Here is a 16,740-nt window from a genome sequence, read left to right on the forward strand (position 1 = left end):
CCTTGGGCATGAAGGAGGGGTGCGTCCTGAGCACTACCCTCGTGTCGTGAAAAGTCAAGTACGGGGCCTTGCAGGAAAGAGCCTGGATCTCTCCCACCCGTCGTGCGGAGGTGATGGCCACAAGAAACGCTGTTTTCCACGACAGAAACTTCAACGGGGCCGAGTGCAGAGGCTCGAACGGAGGTCCCATGAGCTTGGTCAGCACCACGTTGAGCTCCCACGCCGGGGCCGGAGCCTTCACCGGCGGGAACGATCTGAACAGTCCCTTCATGAACTCTTTCACCAGACGATGAGACCACAAGGACGTCCGCCCCGTGGTTCTGGTGTATCGGGAGATCGCAGCAAGATGAATCTTGATAGACACGTGTGCCAGTCCAGCTTTGGCCAGCGTCAGCAGGTACTGCAGTACTTGGGGAGCCGTAATCCGTAGAGGGTTAATCTTCTGTGCGTGGCACCAGACAGAGAACCTCCTCCATTTGTGTCCGTAGCATTTAAGAGTCGAGGACGCCCTGGCCTTTGCAAGAACCTCTCTGCAGTCGGCCGGTATGTCGTATCCTCCAAACTCTAGCGCTGCAGGAGCCAGGCCTGCAAGTTCAGCGATTTCGGGTCGTGGTGGAGGATGGCGCCTCCTTCCCTGGAGAGCAGATCCGCGTCCACCGGCAGCTTGATTGGCGGGGACGCTGACAAGTCCAGAAGGTCCGGGAACCATATCTGCCTCGGCCACGCAGGTGCGACGAGGATCATCCTGCACCGTGACCTCTTGAGCTGGTTGACGAGCCGGATTAGCAGTGGCAAAGGAGGGAACGCATAGAGGAACAGGCCCTCCCAGGGGAACGAGAAAGCATCGCCCATGCTCCTCGCCTGGGGAAACCTGCTGGCGAACCTCCGGCACTTGGAGTTCGTCGCCGTCGCGAACAGGTCGATCTGGGGTGTGCCCCACCGTCGGAAGAGGCGATCCACTAGATCCTGCCGTAGTTCCCACTCGTGGCACGAGCGCAGCTCCCTGCTGAGTGAGTCGGCGATGGTGTTTTTTATCCCTGCCAGATGAAACGGCACCAGAAACATCCCTTGGGCGACTGCCCAATGCCACAGGTCTTGCGCCTCCTTAGACAGTGCTGGGGACCTGGTTCCGCCCTGTTTCCTGATGTAAAACATGGTGGTGGTGTTGTCGGTGAAGATCCTCACCACCTTGCCCTTGAGGGACGGAAGGAAGGACCTGAGGGCCCAAAACACTGCACGGAGCTCCAGGACGTTGATATGTAGGGATTTCTCCGTCGGGAGCCAAAGGCCTCTTGCGTGCAGATTTTCGGTGTGCGCTCCCCACCCTTCCAGGGAGGCACCCGTGGTCACTGTCTCCTGGTGGGCTGGGGTCTGGAAGTCCATGCCCGCCGTCAGATGCGCGCGGGTGCCCCACCACCGGATCGCTCGTCGGAAACTCTCGTCGAGTGTGATCCTTTCCTCGAAGCTGCCAGTCGTTTGGATCCAGCGCGCGTCCAGGAACTCCTGCAACGGGCGCATCCGGAGCCTGCACATGGGAATGAGGTAGATGCAGGAAGACATCATTCCGAGGAGGGACTTGATGGACCTCACCTTGGCCGCGTCGGCCACCAACATCCGCTGCACCTTGCCCAGGATGGTCCTGGTCCTCTCCTCCGACGGGGAGGCCAGAAGGGACACTGTGTCGAGCCTCGCTCCCAGAAACAGAGCGTCTTGCGCGGGCACCAGGTGGGATTTGGCGTAGTTCACGGAGAATCCCAGGTCCGTGAGAAGTTGGACGGTCCTTGCCGTGTGAACCACGGCGAGCTCCCTTGTCTTGGCTCGGATGAGCCAGTCGTCCAGGTAGGGGTAGACGTGGATCCCTTCGCGGCGCAGCTGAGCCGCCACCGGTGCGAGGCACTTGGTGAACACCCTGGGTGCCGACCGTAGACCGAAGGGAAGGGCTTTGAACTGGTAATGACGCCCTTGGACCACAAACCTGAGGAATTTTCAGTGCCCCTTCAAGATGGGAATGTGGAAGTAGGCATCCTCCAAATCCAACGACGACAGGAAGTCTCCTTCCTCCAGCTGACCCAGGACGTGCTGGACGGTGACCATCCGGAACTTTTGCGCCTTGATGAAATTGTTCAGACGTCGCAGGTCCAGGATGGGGCGCCATCCCCCCCGTCTTCTTCTTCACGAGGAAGTATCTTGAGTAGACTCCGGAGCCCCGAAGCCTCTTTGGGACGAGTTCGATGGCGCCCTTCTTGAGCATCGCCTTCACCTCCAGGAGAAGTTGAGGGACGTGAAGTTCTTTCCTGGCCACGGGGGGGACGCACGGACACTTTCTCTGAAACTCGAGCGCGTGGCCCCGGGCCAAGGCGTCCAGCACCCAACGGTCGGTGGAGATGGACTCCCACACGCTGACGAAGCTCGCCAGCCGGCCTCCCACCGGGGTGCTTCGGTGGGGGCCCGACCCCACGGTCGGTTCAATCCTGCTTCGACGAGGCCTTGCCCCCTTGTCCTTGGCGACGACGGCGGGGTCCGCCAGATTTGCCTCGTCCTCCTGTAGGCCTCCTGAGACGACGAGCGGGCCGCTTGACGGTAGGAGGAGAAACCGCCGCCGGAACCTTTGGAGGCGCCCTTGCCTCCGCTGCTCCGAAAGGGCTTCCGTCGTTGTTGTAGAACTCCAAGGGCCCGGGCCGTCTCGGTGTCCGCTTTAATGGCCTGAAGGGAATCGTCCACTGTTTTCCCAAACAGGTTGTTCCCATCGAAGGGCATGTCCAGGACTCTGGTCTGAACGTCTTGACGGAAGTCCGTAGCCTTGAGCCATCCACGCTGCCTGAGGCAAATGCCGTTGCCCAACTGGCGGAACCCAGTGTCGGCGATGTCCGTCGCAACGGTAATGGCGTGGTCCGAAGCCACCTCACCTTCCTGCAGGATCTCCAGGGCCTCTGCCCTCTTGTCGTCCGGCAAGAAGTCCAGCAGGGGAGCCAGTTTGTACCAGAGCTCCCTGTCGTATCGGGCCACGATAGCCAAGGCGTTGGCAGCTTTAATCGTCGTCGCTGCAGACGAGATGACTCTGCGTCCCATCGCGTCCAATTTCTTTCCCTCGCCGTCCGGTGGGGAAGTCGAAGTGGAGGCCGCACCCCCCCCGCTTTTTTCCTGGCCGCCGCGGAGACGACGGAGTCCGGGGTAGGCTGCGCCCGGAGGCACAGGGGGGCCGTGTCCGGGACCCGGTACTTTTTCTCGTACCGGTCTCTTCTAGCTGGCGTCGTGGATGGGTTCTTGAGGGTGAGGCCCTCATCCCAATTGTCATCCAATAGAGGCACCGCGAGGACAGTCTTCCTCTTGGCCTCGCGCCGCTGATAAAGGAAACCTTCCTTCTTCATCTCCTCAGGGCAGAGTTGGAAAAGCTCGGATGCCCTGGCGATCATGGAGTGGAACGATCCAATCTCGTCGGGCGGAGAAGCCCTGGTGGGAGGCGACGACGGTAAATCCTCGTCGTATACCTCGTCGTCCGTACCCGTCGCTGCCGTGTCAGTCCCCGTATCATCCCCTCGGGTGGACGGGGAGGAGGGCTGGAAGGGGCGCGACGGCTGAAAAGGAGGAGGAGGGTGGATCCTTCTTTTCTTGGCAGGGGGAACTCCAGAAGGTCCCGGTTCTGGGTCCCCCGACGGGAGAGGTTCCGTCGGCAACGGTAGTCTCGTCCTTATCTCTGAGCATAAGGACTGTATAGCCAACAAAATGGCCGCCGAGCTGTCCCGTGGCGCTGGCAGAGGGGAATCAGACGGGCGATCAGGGGCCCCGTCGGTACCCTCGACGATGTCGTCACCTGCGTCGGGATCCATCCCGACGGGCCGGTCTTCTTCCACACCGAGGCCGTGGCTTAAGACTTCGACCAGCTCCTCCTCCGAGGTTGAGGCCAAATCTACGACGCCCTGCCCCCCCTTTTTCTTCCCCACGGAGGATTTCACGGGGGTCCTATCAATGGGCACAAAAGAGGACTCCCTCCGCGGTGGCAGGGAGACTCTGAGCCCCGAGGTCGCCACCACTGGCGTAGCCTCCACAGGCTGAGCCAGGGCCGCCGTGACAGACTCGATAGAGGGCTCGGCCGGATGGATTAAGGCCTTCACCACCTTAGGTGCGCTCACCGCCTTATCCTTGAGGGGGGGGGGCAGTGCCTCGCTCCCCCTCCGCCTTCGAGCTCGACCGGGGCCTCTCCAGGAGCCTCGCCGGGTGCTCGGCCTTCCTCTTACCCGACCCAGAGCGTTGGCTCGTGGTTGATGGTGCCGGGGAGGGTGCGCCCAGCCTGGCGCCCGTAGAGCCCGACCGTTCGGCGCTCCCGGTGCCAGCGGACTCGCGGTGCTTGGCCTTATGTTGGACCCCCGTCGCCGGGGCGTCCTCAAAGGTCTTAGAAGACCGCTCGGATTTCTTCCTCTTCTTCTCGCCGGACGGGCTCTTCCCTTCCAGCCAGTTGGCGAGACGTTGATGGCGGTCCTTCATGGTCCGCTCCGACATGTTGCCGCAAAACGCACAGTCCTTCTCCATGTGCGTCTTGTCCTCATGCAAGCAGTAGAGACAAAAGGAGTGTTCGTCCTCCTTAAAGACGTTCTGGAGCTGGCATCCAGGGCAGATCCTGAACAGCTTTCCGGGCGTCGAGCTTCCCTTCTCCTGGGCCATGTCCGGGCCTGAGAAACCTCTGGAGTCCTCCAAAAGCGTAGCTCGACGAATCCGACACGGGTCCCCGTTGATCGGATGGAGAGTCGGTGGAGCTTGAGGCTCTTTTGACCGAAAAAACGAAGTTTTTTGAGAAAAAACGTGAAAAAATAGCACTAACGCTCGAGAGCAATAGCACGAGGATCCCAACACATGAACGTGTGGTAAAAATCTGAAGATGGCTGCCAGAGGCGGTGCTTAGGTAGAGGGCAGTCATTGGCTGTGGTCAGTATGACGCAGAGACCAGTGATTGGTTATTACTACGAAAGACAGATCAGAAACGAAACTGATACTGGTTTTTTCTTTACCGAGGATTCGCAGCCTGACGACGGGGAATATTCATGAGCATGTGAATCCATGCCAGACCCCATGCTGGAGAAACTTAGCTACATATTAGAGTATAGCCACTATCTTTAGGTGCATTTTAATTTAGTATAGCCTCTGTTTTTAACTTGGGTGCCTTTTTGAGTATAGCCACTATAATATTTAGCTGCTTTTTTTTTTTTGTTTTTTTATAGCATAGCCACTGTATTGAATTTAGCTGCATATTGGAGTATAACCCCTGTGCTGACTTTAACTTCACTTAAAACGTTGCCTCCTAGTTGAATTGAGCTGCACTTGGAGTACAGGCACTGCGTTGATTTAGCAGCGCCCGAAATCGAACCTTCAATCAATCTCCACCTAGATTATTAACTGCACTTGAGTTTTAGCCACTCCGTAGAATCTAGTTGCATTTTGAAGTTGTCACTTTGAGTACTCTCACTGTGTAGAACCCGTTGCTAAATCGAGCTGCTCTTTCAGCCTCTGTGTTGAATACAGTTGCACCTTGACTTTGTCACTGCATTATTTATAGTTCCCCTCTTGAGTGTAGCCCACGCACACTTGAATCCCAAAACTGTGTTGAAACTAGTTCTGAGCTCAGTGGCGTAGCGCAAAATATGGTGGTCCCTGTGCTCGGCAACTAAATCACGGGTTGCGCCACACTCTGTGCTGACCACTACCACGCTTGTGCAATAAACACAATCATGCTGCTGAAGGGGCATGCCGCAAACCGCACCAAGAGAAAGCTATAAATGAAAGATATATAAATGTGTTTTAAGGCATTATATGGCACACTTTCTTAGAAAATGTTTTGCAGGGTCCAACCAATCCAAAAATCAAATGCATGCAAGTGACCAACAGTGCACAGAAACATCAATGCTTTCATTCAATGCTTTGCTTTTAAAAATGCCATGCCACAATTAAACATGTCCAACTGGCTGCACAATGTAGACCAGTCTAGACATGTAACATATTATAGTAAAACATTCCATGCCACGTTAAGGCATACCTAGACTGGTTGTACCAAAATGGCAGTTGAAGCAATTACACTCATCATGGTTATTTTATCACTGATGCCCAGAAAAATATACAATGCCACAGTTAAAAACGCCTAGACTGCAACTCTGCCTTCAACACCCCTGGCACTAACACCCCATCCCCCGACCACCCTGCCATCTCAACCCGCCCATGGAAATCTTAATCCTGGCATCATCCCAGACCTCCCTCCTCTCCACCTCCATTTTTAATCAACCCCTTTTGGCGTCCACCCTGCACCTTTGCAGGCCCCCTTAACCTCCCTCCCTCCAACTTCCCCGCTCCTCCCCCCAGGAACTGCACATCACAAGCACTCTTTTCACACTGTAAGAATGCCCAGAGCCTCGCCCTCCCACCTCAAGTCACCTCACTTTCACTTATCAAACATCCCCCCCTTTCTCTTGCCCTTTCATCCCACAACTTTGCCCTTCCTACCCCCCTATCCATCTGCACCTCCTCACAGGGCCTCCCCGAGGGGATCCCCTCGTCGACCATCTCTCACCACCCTTTCCAGCCCCCCCGCCGCTCACCTCTTACTACTCTCCTGCATCCTCCATGCCAGGTCGGTCGCCAAATTCTGACACAACATATTCAACCTGATTTCCTCTGAAAACCCAGACTCCTCATCACAGAAACCTGGTTCTCTGACTTCGAACCCATTGCGCACGAGGATTTAAAGAAACTATTCAAAGACTTGGTTGCCTTACCGGAATCTTGGGAGTCTAAACAAGATACCAAGGAACTGTTTACAAAAGTGACTATTCTTATTACAAATGAGAATCCAGGGGATGTGATCCATCCTCTGGAACCAAGGGTTTCTGCTTTGGAGAACATTTTATTGGAATTATACTTAATTCAGTTGTGAATGTTTTTTAGTCGAAGATATTTTCCTTACACATTATTCGTTTATAGTGCGAGGGTCAGGATAGGACGTCTTGGACACAAGGACAGTTTTTCAGTTATTGACATTCTGCCGCAGACCGATCCTTATTTTTTGGTTTATAGGCAGGGCAAAACCTCTTTAACATAGGGTCAGAGAGGCATTTTCCCAACTTTTATTTTTTATTTTTAATAGCTTCTATAAATATGGCAATCCTATGTCCAGCTCTCATTTCTGACCCCTCGCAGATGGCAGCCATTTCGACCAATCACATTCTCCAATGCCCTCAAACATTCTCACCCGCTCCAGATCGGCCTCCCACAGACCAGGCTTTCACCTAGATGGTTCAACCCTTTGCTCAAATGCCTAAAATCACTTAACCACTCTCTAGAACGCAGATGCGGGTTGGCCCGTCGGATCCATGTCTACAAGGCAGAAATTCAGAAGGCCAAAAAATCTTAACAGAACATCTCCGACTCCCGTAATGGCAGCAAGGAACTCCACAAAATCATCTCGGAATTATCTGCACTTGCCCCCCTTCCCCCACCCGCACATCACCCAAGCACTCGAATTCCCTCAGACCATTTTTTACAACACCTCGCTAGATGGAAACCACACCATTGGCACAAAACTAGCAGCACTTTACACCCTGATCACCTGCACCAGTGCCCGACCCCTCCCTCCTCCCACACACTCTCGACCCTAATTCCTGAAACTACTTGCTAGCAGCCACCCGTCAGGATCCCCGAATGATGCATGCCCTCCCACCCTCCTGAAATCAATCTTTTCCTCAAACTGTGCATCCAGCATCGCAAGATCCATCATTGACTTCTCACTCACCTCAGTCATATTCCCAGCAGCGTTCAAGACATCGCACATCCTACCCTCTCCTCAAATAACCTTCCCTTGACCCCTCCTTCAATCCATCAAAAGACCTATTTCTAACAACCACTTCTTAGCCAAACTTACTGACCGCACAGCCTACTCCCAGCTTTGCCTCTTCATCGAATCCAACCGCCTCCTTGACCCCGCCCAGTCCGGCTTCAGGCACTTCTGTGGACCCAAATCATCCAAAGTCTCAATCTTGGATGACCTCAAAACTACTGCAGATACAGCAGGCTGTGCTACACTCATCCCCCTCGACCTCTGGATGGCCTTCAACACCATTGACCACAACATCCTTATTGACTGACTCCACTCACTTGCAAAAGGGACACAGCACTGAGGTGGATTTCTTCCTTCCTTGCTAACGAATCACCCCCCTCCCTTCTCCTCGGTTCCTGCCTTGTTACTGACTGGGTCCCACAGGACGCCCCCCCTAACGCTCCTACTCTTTAACTTGTACTTGAGCCCCTTCCCCACCCTTATTTACTCATATAACCTAACCTGCTACAACTACACTGACACCCAGATCACCTTTAAGATCCTTAAGGCTGCCTCCTTACCCCATGCTGATTTAGTCTCCTGCCTCACAGACATCGATCATTGGATGACCACCTCCTCAACCCTGAAAAAACAGAAATCCTGCTCTGCGGGAAGACTGGTCTCTTCCCCTATCCACCCCATGGCCTTCCTCCCTAGGCCTCCTCCCCCATCGCATCTATTGCACTGAAGATCCTAGGATGAACCATGGATGATGTTCTGACACGCTCACCAGAATGAACACTGTAGAAATCTTCCTATCAACACCTCCACATTCTGACACATCTTCCCTTATCTCTCCTACCCTCAGTCACTGCAACCATGGCAATAATCCTCTCGACTAGACTACGCCAGCTCCCATTACCTGGGCGCCCCAGCATATCAACACGGAAAGCTGCAATGGGTGCAAAACATGTGGAGCCCTGGGCCCCAGAGAGCACATCACTCCTGCCCTACGTGTCCTTCCCTGGCTCCCAGTTGGGGGACTGGCCACCTTAAAGGCCATGTGCCCCACCCACTGTGCCCTTCACAAGACAGGCTTAGGATACCTTCAACAGAAACTCACCCGTTGCCAACCCTACAGTAACCTGCGCTCGGGTAATGTGCTCCTCCTGGTAATCCCTCCCTTCAAATCAACCAGATTAGAAGCCAGAATTAAACTACAGCAGAGAATAGACAGTGGGTCTAGATGTAGCACTCCTACGGCATGATTTACGCAAAGTCTCCTCGAGAGTCTGAGGCGGTTGGTGGTTGGGAATGCCATGGGCCTCCTGAGTGGGGATGTCAAAGCCCTACTTCGCAGAACAGAGCAATTGGAAGAAAGAACTGAGGCATCCGACTGGAGGTCTTGCAGGAGCAACCTGCGCCTAAATTTGCTAGCCAAGAGAGCTGAAGGGCCCTCGATGAAGCTGTTCCTGGAAGAGTGGATTCAAGAATGGGTGGGGCCGCAAGGGCTATCCATGTTCTTCTCCATTGAACAGGCCCATAGAATACAGAGTAAAGAACCTGATCTGAAGTGGGCGCGAGAACTGCAGAGAGCCAGAGGCTGCAGAGCTGGAGGGCATGGAAGACTCAAGCAATCCTAAATCGGACCCTAGGACAGACTGGAGCCTGCCAGGAAGACCCCTGAAGGTACAGGAGCACACAGGCCACTTGTGGGCTCACAAGGGTTTTTCTGTAGTACATAAAAGTAACACAGGAACAAATCGTACAAGCTGGGGGAGCAAAAGACACTTGCGTAAAGAGAAACTCTGAGAGCCATAAAGGGGAGGAATTTCCACTTGGGGGTTATCATCCAGCCCCTAGCTTTTCAAAAGAGAAGCAAGAAGAAGTTCCATATCATCATCTTCATGGCACTAGCTGGCAGAGATTGAACCAGGTCTGCCAGATCACTATAGTAGAGAGATGTGGGGCTGGGAGACTCACCCACAAAAAGAGAGCAGTACAAACCATCATCTTCGATGCAGTACCTGGCAGGAGAGTTAACCAAGTCTGGAGACGGGGAAACATGGGTCTGGGACACTCGCACTGAAAGTTTTGAATTGTGCAACCAAGTGAAAAGAGACCAGGGAAAGGGAGTCATTCTCCTGGTAACCAAAGCTTAAAAGACTTTGTGATACAAAGCGTTAAAAGATTAGCGGTGTGCCTGCCAAAGAGAAGGCCCGGAACTTTATTTTGTGTTGGAAAATTTTGACAAGGGGAATAGTCATTCCACCTGGTTAAGAACTTGCAACCAGAACTGTGCCACCCAGTCCAGGAGAAGAGGCTTTTTCCTGGACCAAGAACATTGTTGCAACATTTTAGTTTAAGTTTTAAGTGTAAGGATCCGATTTGGAGATTTTGACACAGAATGGTGGACTCTTTAGTTTACAACGGCATTTTGACATACCCCTTTAGCATTTTAGTTGAGACAGGGGATACCAGTTATAGAAGTAGGAAAAGTTAGGTTTTCTGTGTGTTCTTGGTGAATAAGTCTATAGCAACCACCATCCCACGTGTGTTTCCTCCTTCTGTGCTTTTACACCTTATATACAGTTCAACACATGTTGGATGCGAACTAAGGATAAATCATATGTGCATATGGTGATGTGTGTTACAAAATTGTCTATTCCTGTAAACCAGTGGTCTCCAAACTGGGGGGCTGCCCCGAGCGATGTCAAGGGATTTTCCAGATGCTTTAACAACTGATTAAGATGACTGGGTTTGGTATAAAAAAAGGACAAAGGCGATTACTTTCAAAATAAAATAGAAGCAGTAGACAATCAAGAACATGCCCCCCCTCAGTATCAGTTTGAATATCACTGCTGTAAACGTAGCATAGAAAAGTGATGCAACCAGTGTATTGGTCATTCTTCATTGAAGCTCGAATTTCATATATGCATACTTTGTTTATTTAAATTGATTATTTCTATTTTATTCGCACCCAGGGAAGGGCACTCAGCTATGATATGGCATTTATAACATGTCTATACACAAGTGTTTCAATGTGTGAAAAGTTGGCTGGAAATGCGGGCCAGAACAGTGTACCACCTGCATTTTCCAGCTATCCGATGCCCTTCCTTGGGTGGCGTCATCTTTGTGTGGCGGCAACAGGGGAGTAGTTAACTCACCCCAAAGACATTCTGCTGCATTTCCCCCCATCCTCCCTCCCTCTGCACCTGCAAGCCCAGAGCTTTGTGCTGCGGTCCCATCGCCTGTGCCGCCCGCCATGGAAATGGGAAAGGGATTAAGTACATTTTCCTATGACGACAGCCATCGGGTTCATAAAAAGAACTTAATAATTAAAAGGTGTGCCTGCCTGATCTGGGCTGGGTTGAAAATTCCCCCAAATTGTATGTCGCCTGATTAAAACATCCTACAGAACTCACTGATCAGCGACTTTAGCTTTCATTGTAGGGTGGAACTTGCAGCCCCAAAACTTATAGTAATGTGATTGCAGGAGACCTTTCTTAGGTGTCTTGTTGGCAGGTAGGGCTAAATGATCATGGGAAAGGTAGCATAAAGTGTGCAGTATTTTTAGTGATAGTGCTTCAGGTTAAACTTGCCCTTACAACACATGTTGGCCTTCAATTCTCTTTCAAACCCATCATGACTTTCCTAAAATTCTAAGTTTGACCCCTATCGCCTATTGGCTGTTTATGCCTTGTATCTACTTTACGATTTCTGTCCCTATGGAGGAACAGGCAAAGGGCCCCACCTGTTTATTTCCTTCAGTTCTGAAACTGCTCTTTGAGCATTCTTTGGTTTGACAGTGACAGTGGAGACCTCCATAAAGAAGCTACTATGTTAAATTCTCTTGTAGTTGTCCTTTAACGTCTGCACTCCTTCCCCCACAAGCTAGGACTAAACGGAAGAGCCTATGGATTGGTAGTAATGGGATTACGGAGGAGTCGAGTCTTTTTTTTAAAATGTATTTTAAAAAAATAATTAAATGCCTACTAGTGCTGTTCTTAGGAAGTTTTCAGAAAGGATAAATGTGAGATGTCCACTTGTAAAACAACCAGATATCTGGCCCTGAAATCTTTAGCTAACCATCAAATATACTGCAGACTGCCCCACCCATGGTTTTCAACCACCACTGTTTGGCATGCTCAACTCTCCTTGGCACCCCCTTGCTATAAGACATTGAAACATTTGCATATTCCTTTTTGGGGCTATTTTTCCCAAAAAGATTTTTTAGCATCTACTCTGGGACAGAAGCCAGTTGCTGGCTAAACATTGGTGTATCTGTAATTTATAAATGTACATGCTGACCTCTAGAAATGTCGGCGGTCCAGCACCCATGTAGACATGGCAGAGATTCATATGGTGGAACTATGAGACAAACAGCCTTTCAGAGACCACGTGTAACCGGTGATTAACCGGGCAGACTAACATCTCAATAATTAAATGAGTAAATACCATTTTTTTCCCCCTAAATAATGCAGGCTATGGTGAACCGTTGGATTTATCCAACATGCTTTGCTCTGTCACTTTCAGTTGGAATGAGTAGTTTCCGGTTTGAAGACTATAATATTTTTGTCCCTATTCATCAATATGTTTCATGGTGTGTGATACTCGTTGTGATATGAGGCTTGGATTTAATGCGTGCTGCTTGGATTTAGACACTCGTCGACTATACATTTGAGTAGTTCTATGACTGCACTTTGTGATTGGCCAATAATGTTGGCTTTCTGCTTGGTTTGGGGATGGCCCATTTGCTGCTGCTGCTGTTGAACGTCTTCAGTTTGCCTTTGCCAAATGCTTGTTTTTTTCTTTTCTATCTGCAGGTGAAAATAATGACAGAAAAGGAACTTCTAGCTGTTGCTTCTGAGCAGTTTTTGGGGAAAAATGTCCAGGAAGTAAAAAATGTGGTCCTTCAAACTTTGGAGGGGCATCTGCGATCCATCTTGGGTATGAGGCTCGCCTGCAGGCAGGGGTTTCCATTTTCTGCTTTGTCTTTTTTTGTGAAAATCGCTGGTGCTATATGGCCACTTTGCCTATGATCCTCAGTCCATATTTGCTTCATGCACTACTTTCACTGTGCTAGTTCAACTGCCGAGCTCCTCCTACTCGTGCATCTTTGTGGTGAAATCCTCCTTTGTATGATTGAAATGAACTTGTGAAACTGCATTGAAAATAACGGAATTCCAATGGGAAAAATAATAAACACAAAGTGACAGAGGTTCGAATATGTAGTGTTTTTAAAAAAGCTGAGCAACAGCTCCAGTGTTTTACACATACTAAAAAATACTGAATTTGTTAAGCAGCTCAAGTGAACCCAAAGGTTGACTGGCAGTGAAGTCTCGCAATGATTGGTGGCCATGATAACCAGTAAGCTCATGATATTGGCTTAGTAACATCACTGCCTGGGTTTTCATTGAACAGCTGTCCTTAAACCCACTGAAGATGGCTATCTTGGTAATAAGTGTGGCCTATAGCAGGGCGTATTGGAATAAATCAATTTCCAATTTAGCGGCCTTTTTCTCTGGCCAGTCAACGTATTGGGAATTTTTATGGCGCAACTGCTCTTTGCAAAAACCATGCAACAAACCTGTTCCGTGAATAGGACAGTTGTGAAGAGCCGTTCTAGAATATGCTTCATGTATACAAATAGTTGATTGTAGAGCCATTGCCTGAAATGCTTTCAAACAGTATTGGAGTTAAGAGGAGCAGTAAAAGTGGAATCCATGGGCTGGCAAGTTGATAATTAATGCTTGATTATCAGTTTGGTGTTTTCTTCATGATAGAATGGACTATATTTGGAGAATTGTAAGTCTTTTAGATTCACATGCTATGCATCGTCAGTCGTGAAGACCTTCGGCTCAGATTAAAAGTAGAGAATGGCAGAATTGATTGAAATCCTATCAGTCTTGTGGCATAGTTTGTTTTCCTAGAGCAGGCGACATAGAAGGCACATTCCTTGGTCAGTAATTTGGGGGTGATTTATTGTCGTCCTATTGGGTAATCTGTATTGAACAAATGGGACTGCAGTGACTCCCCCTGAACGATGCAGCCAGTTTCAAAATGTGTTACAAATACTATTGCAATTATCGTGTTTTCTGACGTGGCTAAGCCGTCTCCCGAATATTTTGCAGGTTTATTGTTCAATGCTCTGGCAAAACTGATTTACATATGTTAGTCCGAGCCCGCTGTGGTTTCTTTATTTTTTTTGTTTATTGGTATTGTCCCACTGACATTTTCTCAAGTCTCCAACAGACCTAGTATTCCTGCATTGGACTAGTTCATCTAGTTAAATTCCGGCCACACATGCTCACAAGCACACTGTACAGTGCCCAGACAAGATTTTGCAGCGCAAGTACTTTATGCCCTATTTTCTTATCTTTTTGAAAATGCCAATATACACCAATCACATGTCCGCAAAGAAACAGCCACAATCTCGGTCTACCATCTAACTCTGTAGTTACCAGCACCTTGAATAACCTGGACTGTATGCTTTTCCTCTCAGGGCTTCACTTGGGTTTTTCTCAAAGGGTGTGAGGGGACGCAAGATCTTAGAGAGCCAGTTGGGATCAGAGGCCCTTTAGGCGCATGTATTCAAACGCATTCAGGGAGTGTTTATTCCCAGGATTTCACTAAGGGGTTCATATTAGTGAAGGATTCACCTGGGAAAAGTTGGCCAGCTCTCTCCAGACCCATGTCTGACCACGTTTGTGTGAAGTGGCAGCCCCTGCGACCCATCACAACCCCCGCTCCCCCCCCACCTACTGAGCTCAATTGTGATGGCCAGGAGGAGAGGAGTAGGTTTGTCTTGTTTTCTCCATAGAAGCCACAGCACACCTAGGCTTGGGTGGGTCTTGGCTTGGCCCAGGATCACTCTTTTTGGGACCACAATAGATCCCTAACTTTTTTGGGGTGGGTGAATTCATCCTCCTGATAAGTGTCTTGGGCTTGTAGCTGGGCGCTTTGTAGTAAAGCCAGAAGTCTGAGAAGCCAAACCCTTCCTGGTCGAGAGTTAAGGTTGTGTATCTAAATCTCGGTTTTACCCTGCCATACAAATGTGTCAACCATGGATTTTAATTTGTCAAAGGAGGACTGTAGGAGGGATATGTTAAGCACAGTAAAGAGGTAGAGCAGGTGGGGGAGGACATTCATTTTCATCGCCACCATACGTCTCTACCATGACAGCGTAAGGGTGGGCCACCGTGCCAGGTCTAATCTTATTTTTTCCATTAAAGGGGGGGAGGGAGAGATTGCCTCCTCCAGTCTTGTCAGGTCATTGGGTAGTTTAACTCCCAGGTATGGCATAGCAGAGTTTTCTTACCTCTGGTGGCGGTGTCGTCTTCTCCTACGGCCATGAACTTGGATTTGGGGATATTTATTTTCAGGCCTGAGAACCCACCAAAGGTGTTAAACTGGTTGAGGAGTTCAGGGAGGACTGTTTCCATGTTGGTTGGGTAACGGAGAATATTGTTGGCAAACGAGGAGAGCTTGAATTCAGTTGTCCCACCCCGGATCCCTGTGATCTCAAGAGTTCCCTCTAATTGCTTTGGCCATGGGCTCCATGGATAGGGCATAAAGCAGACTGGAAATGGGCCAGTCCTGCCTAGTTCCTCTGGATAGGTGAACGAGGCAGATGATTGTGCCATTCAGTGCCACTTTTGATATGGGGTCATTGTACAGGGCTGCAATCCACTGCCTAAAGTTCTCACCCAACCCCATTTTTTGAAGGACTTTTCCCATATAACAACTCAGTCGCAGGCTTTCTCCATGTCAATGGAGACCAGGTGGGCACTTACTTGCTGGCGTTTTGCCTCATGCATCAGGTCTATCTATCAACTTCTGCACCTTGACAGCCTGGGATGAATCCCACTTGGTCTCTGTGCACAAGGGTAGTCCTAAGGTGACGGGGTCTATTGGCCCAATACCTTTGCCATGATTTTGACGTCAGTGTTGAGTAGGGAGATGGAGCGGTAAGACTGGCACTAGAATGGATCTTTCCCCTCCTTGGGAATGACTACGATGAGGGCTGAGAGCATAGACCTAGGGAGGGAGCCCGATGGCATCACCTTGTTAAATAGTTTGGCCATAAAGGGGGCTAATGTAGATCAAAATTGTTTGTAAAAGTAGACTCTGAAGCCGTCCTCACCCGGAAACGTGCCCCGTTCATACTAGCAATGGTTTCAATGATCTGCTCAGACATGGCCGCTTCCAATGTCGCTGCTTTGTCTGGTGGAAGCGTGGGGATTGGCAGGGCATCTAAGAACCGGTCTACACAAGTTCTGTCACCTTTGTACTCAGACTTGTAAAGGTTCTCGTAGTACACTCTAAACTCTTCCACGATGTGGGCATCCTGAAGGAGTCGGATTCCCCTTATCGGGTGGATTGCTGCCACCCTTCTGTTTCTCTGCTCCTGTAGTCGCCAGGCCAAGATTTTATCCACCCGCTTTGCATGTATTTCTGCTTGAGGAAGGCCAGCTTCTGTTCTGTTTGGCCAACCAATAGGGCCTTAAGTTTGGCTTTATGTTCCTGGAGTTTTCAATTGCCCCTGGGATTTCAACTTGCCTCCCGGTTGCAGGGCTTCAATGTTCCCCTCAGTACATTCTCTTTTGCTCCTGGACCCCATTCCTTTTAAAACTCCTCTCAGCGTGACTTTAAAAGCCTCCCAGACTCCCTGAATCTCCACCACCACTATCATTCATGTCGATATATTCCCTAATCGCTTTCAGTACCTCCAGAGCTCGCACATTCTCTCAGCAACAGGTCGGTGCAAAACCACCTGGTTTCCGGTTTCTGTGGAGGGAATTCCTCAATTCTAACATTCACCAGGTCGTGGTCTGACCATGGGATGGATTCTGTCGTGGATTCTTGGACACCACTCTGGCGTGGGGTGTCTACGAGGATCTAGTCGATCCCTGAGAAAGAATCGTGCACCTTGGAGTAGTAGG

General features: G+C 50.2%; 1 protein-coding gene across 4 annotated transcripts in view; it reads left to right on the top strand.

Annotated features, from left to right (window-relative positions):
- The window catches only part of FLOT2 (flotillin 2), a 566,437-nt gene that overhangs the window by 276,803 nt on the left and 272,894 nt on the right, over positions 1–16,740 (top strand). For all 4 annotated transcript variants that reach the window (XM_069615307.1, XM_069615304.1, XM_069615303.1 and 1 more), the window contains one exon: positions 12,622–12,745. In XM_069615307.1, coding sequence (XP_069471408.1) covers positions 12,622–12,745 — 124 coding nt within the window. The remainder of the gene's footprint in view (positions 1–12,621; positions 12,746–16,740) is intronic.

Source organism: Ambystoma mexicanum, chromosome 9 (assembly GCF_040938575.1).
Source record: "Ambystoma mexicanum isolate Mex_15411 chromosome 9, UKY_AmexF1_1, whole genome shotgun sequence".
In the NCBI taxonomy this organism is placed as follows: Eukaryota; Metazoa; Chordata; class Amphibia; order Caudata; family Ambystomatidae; genus Ambystoma; species Ambystoma mexicanum.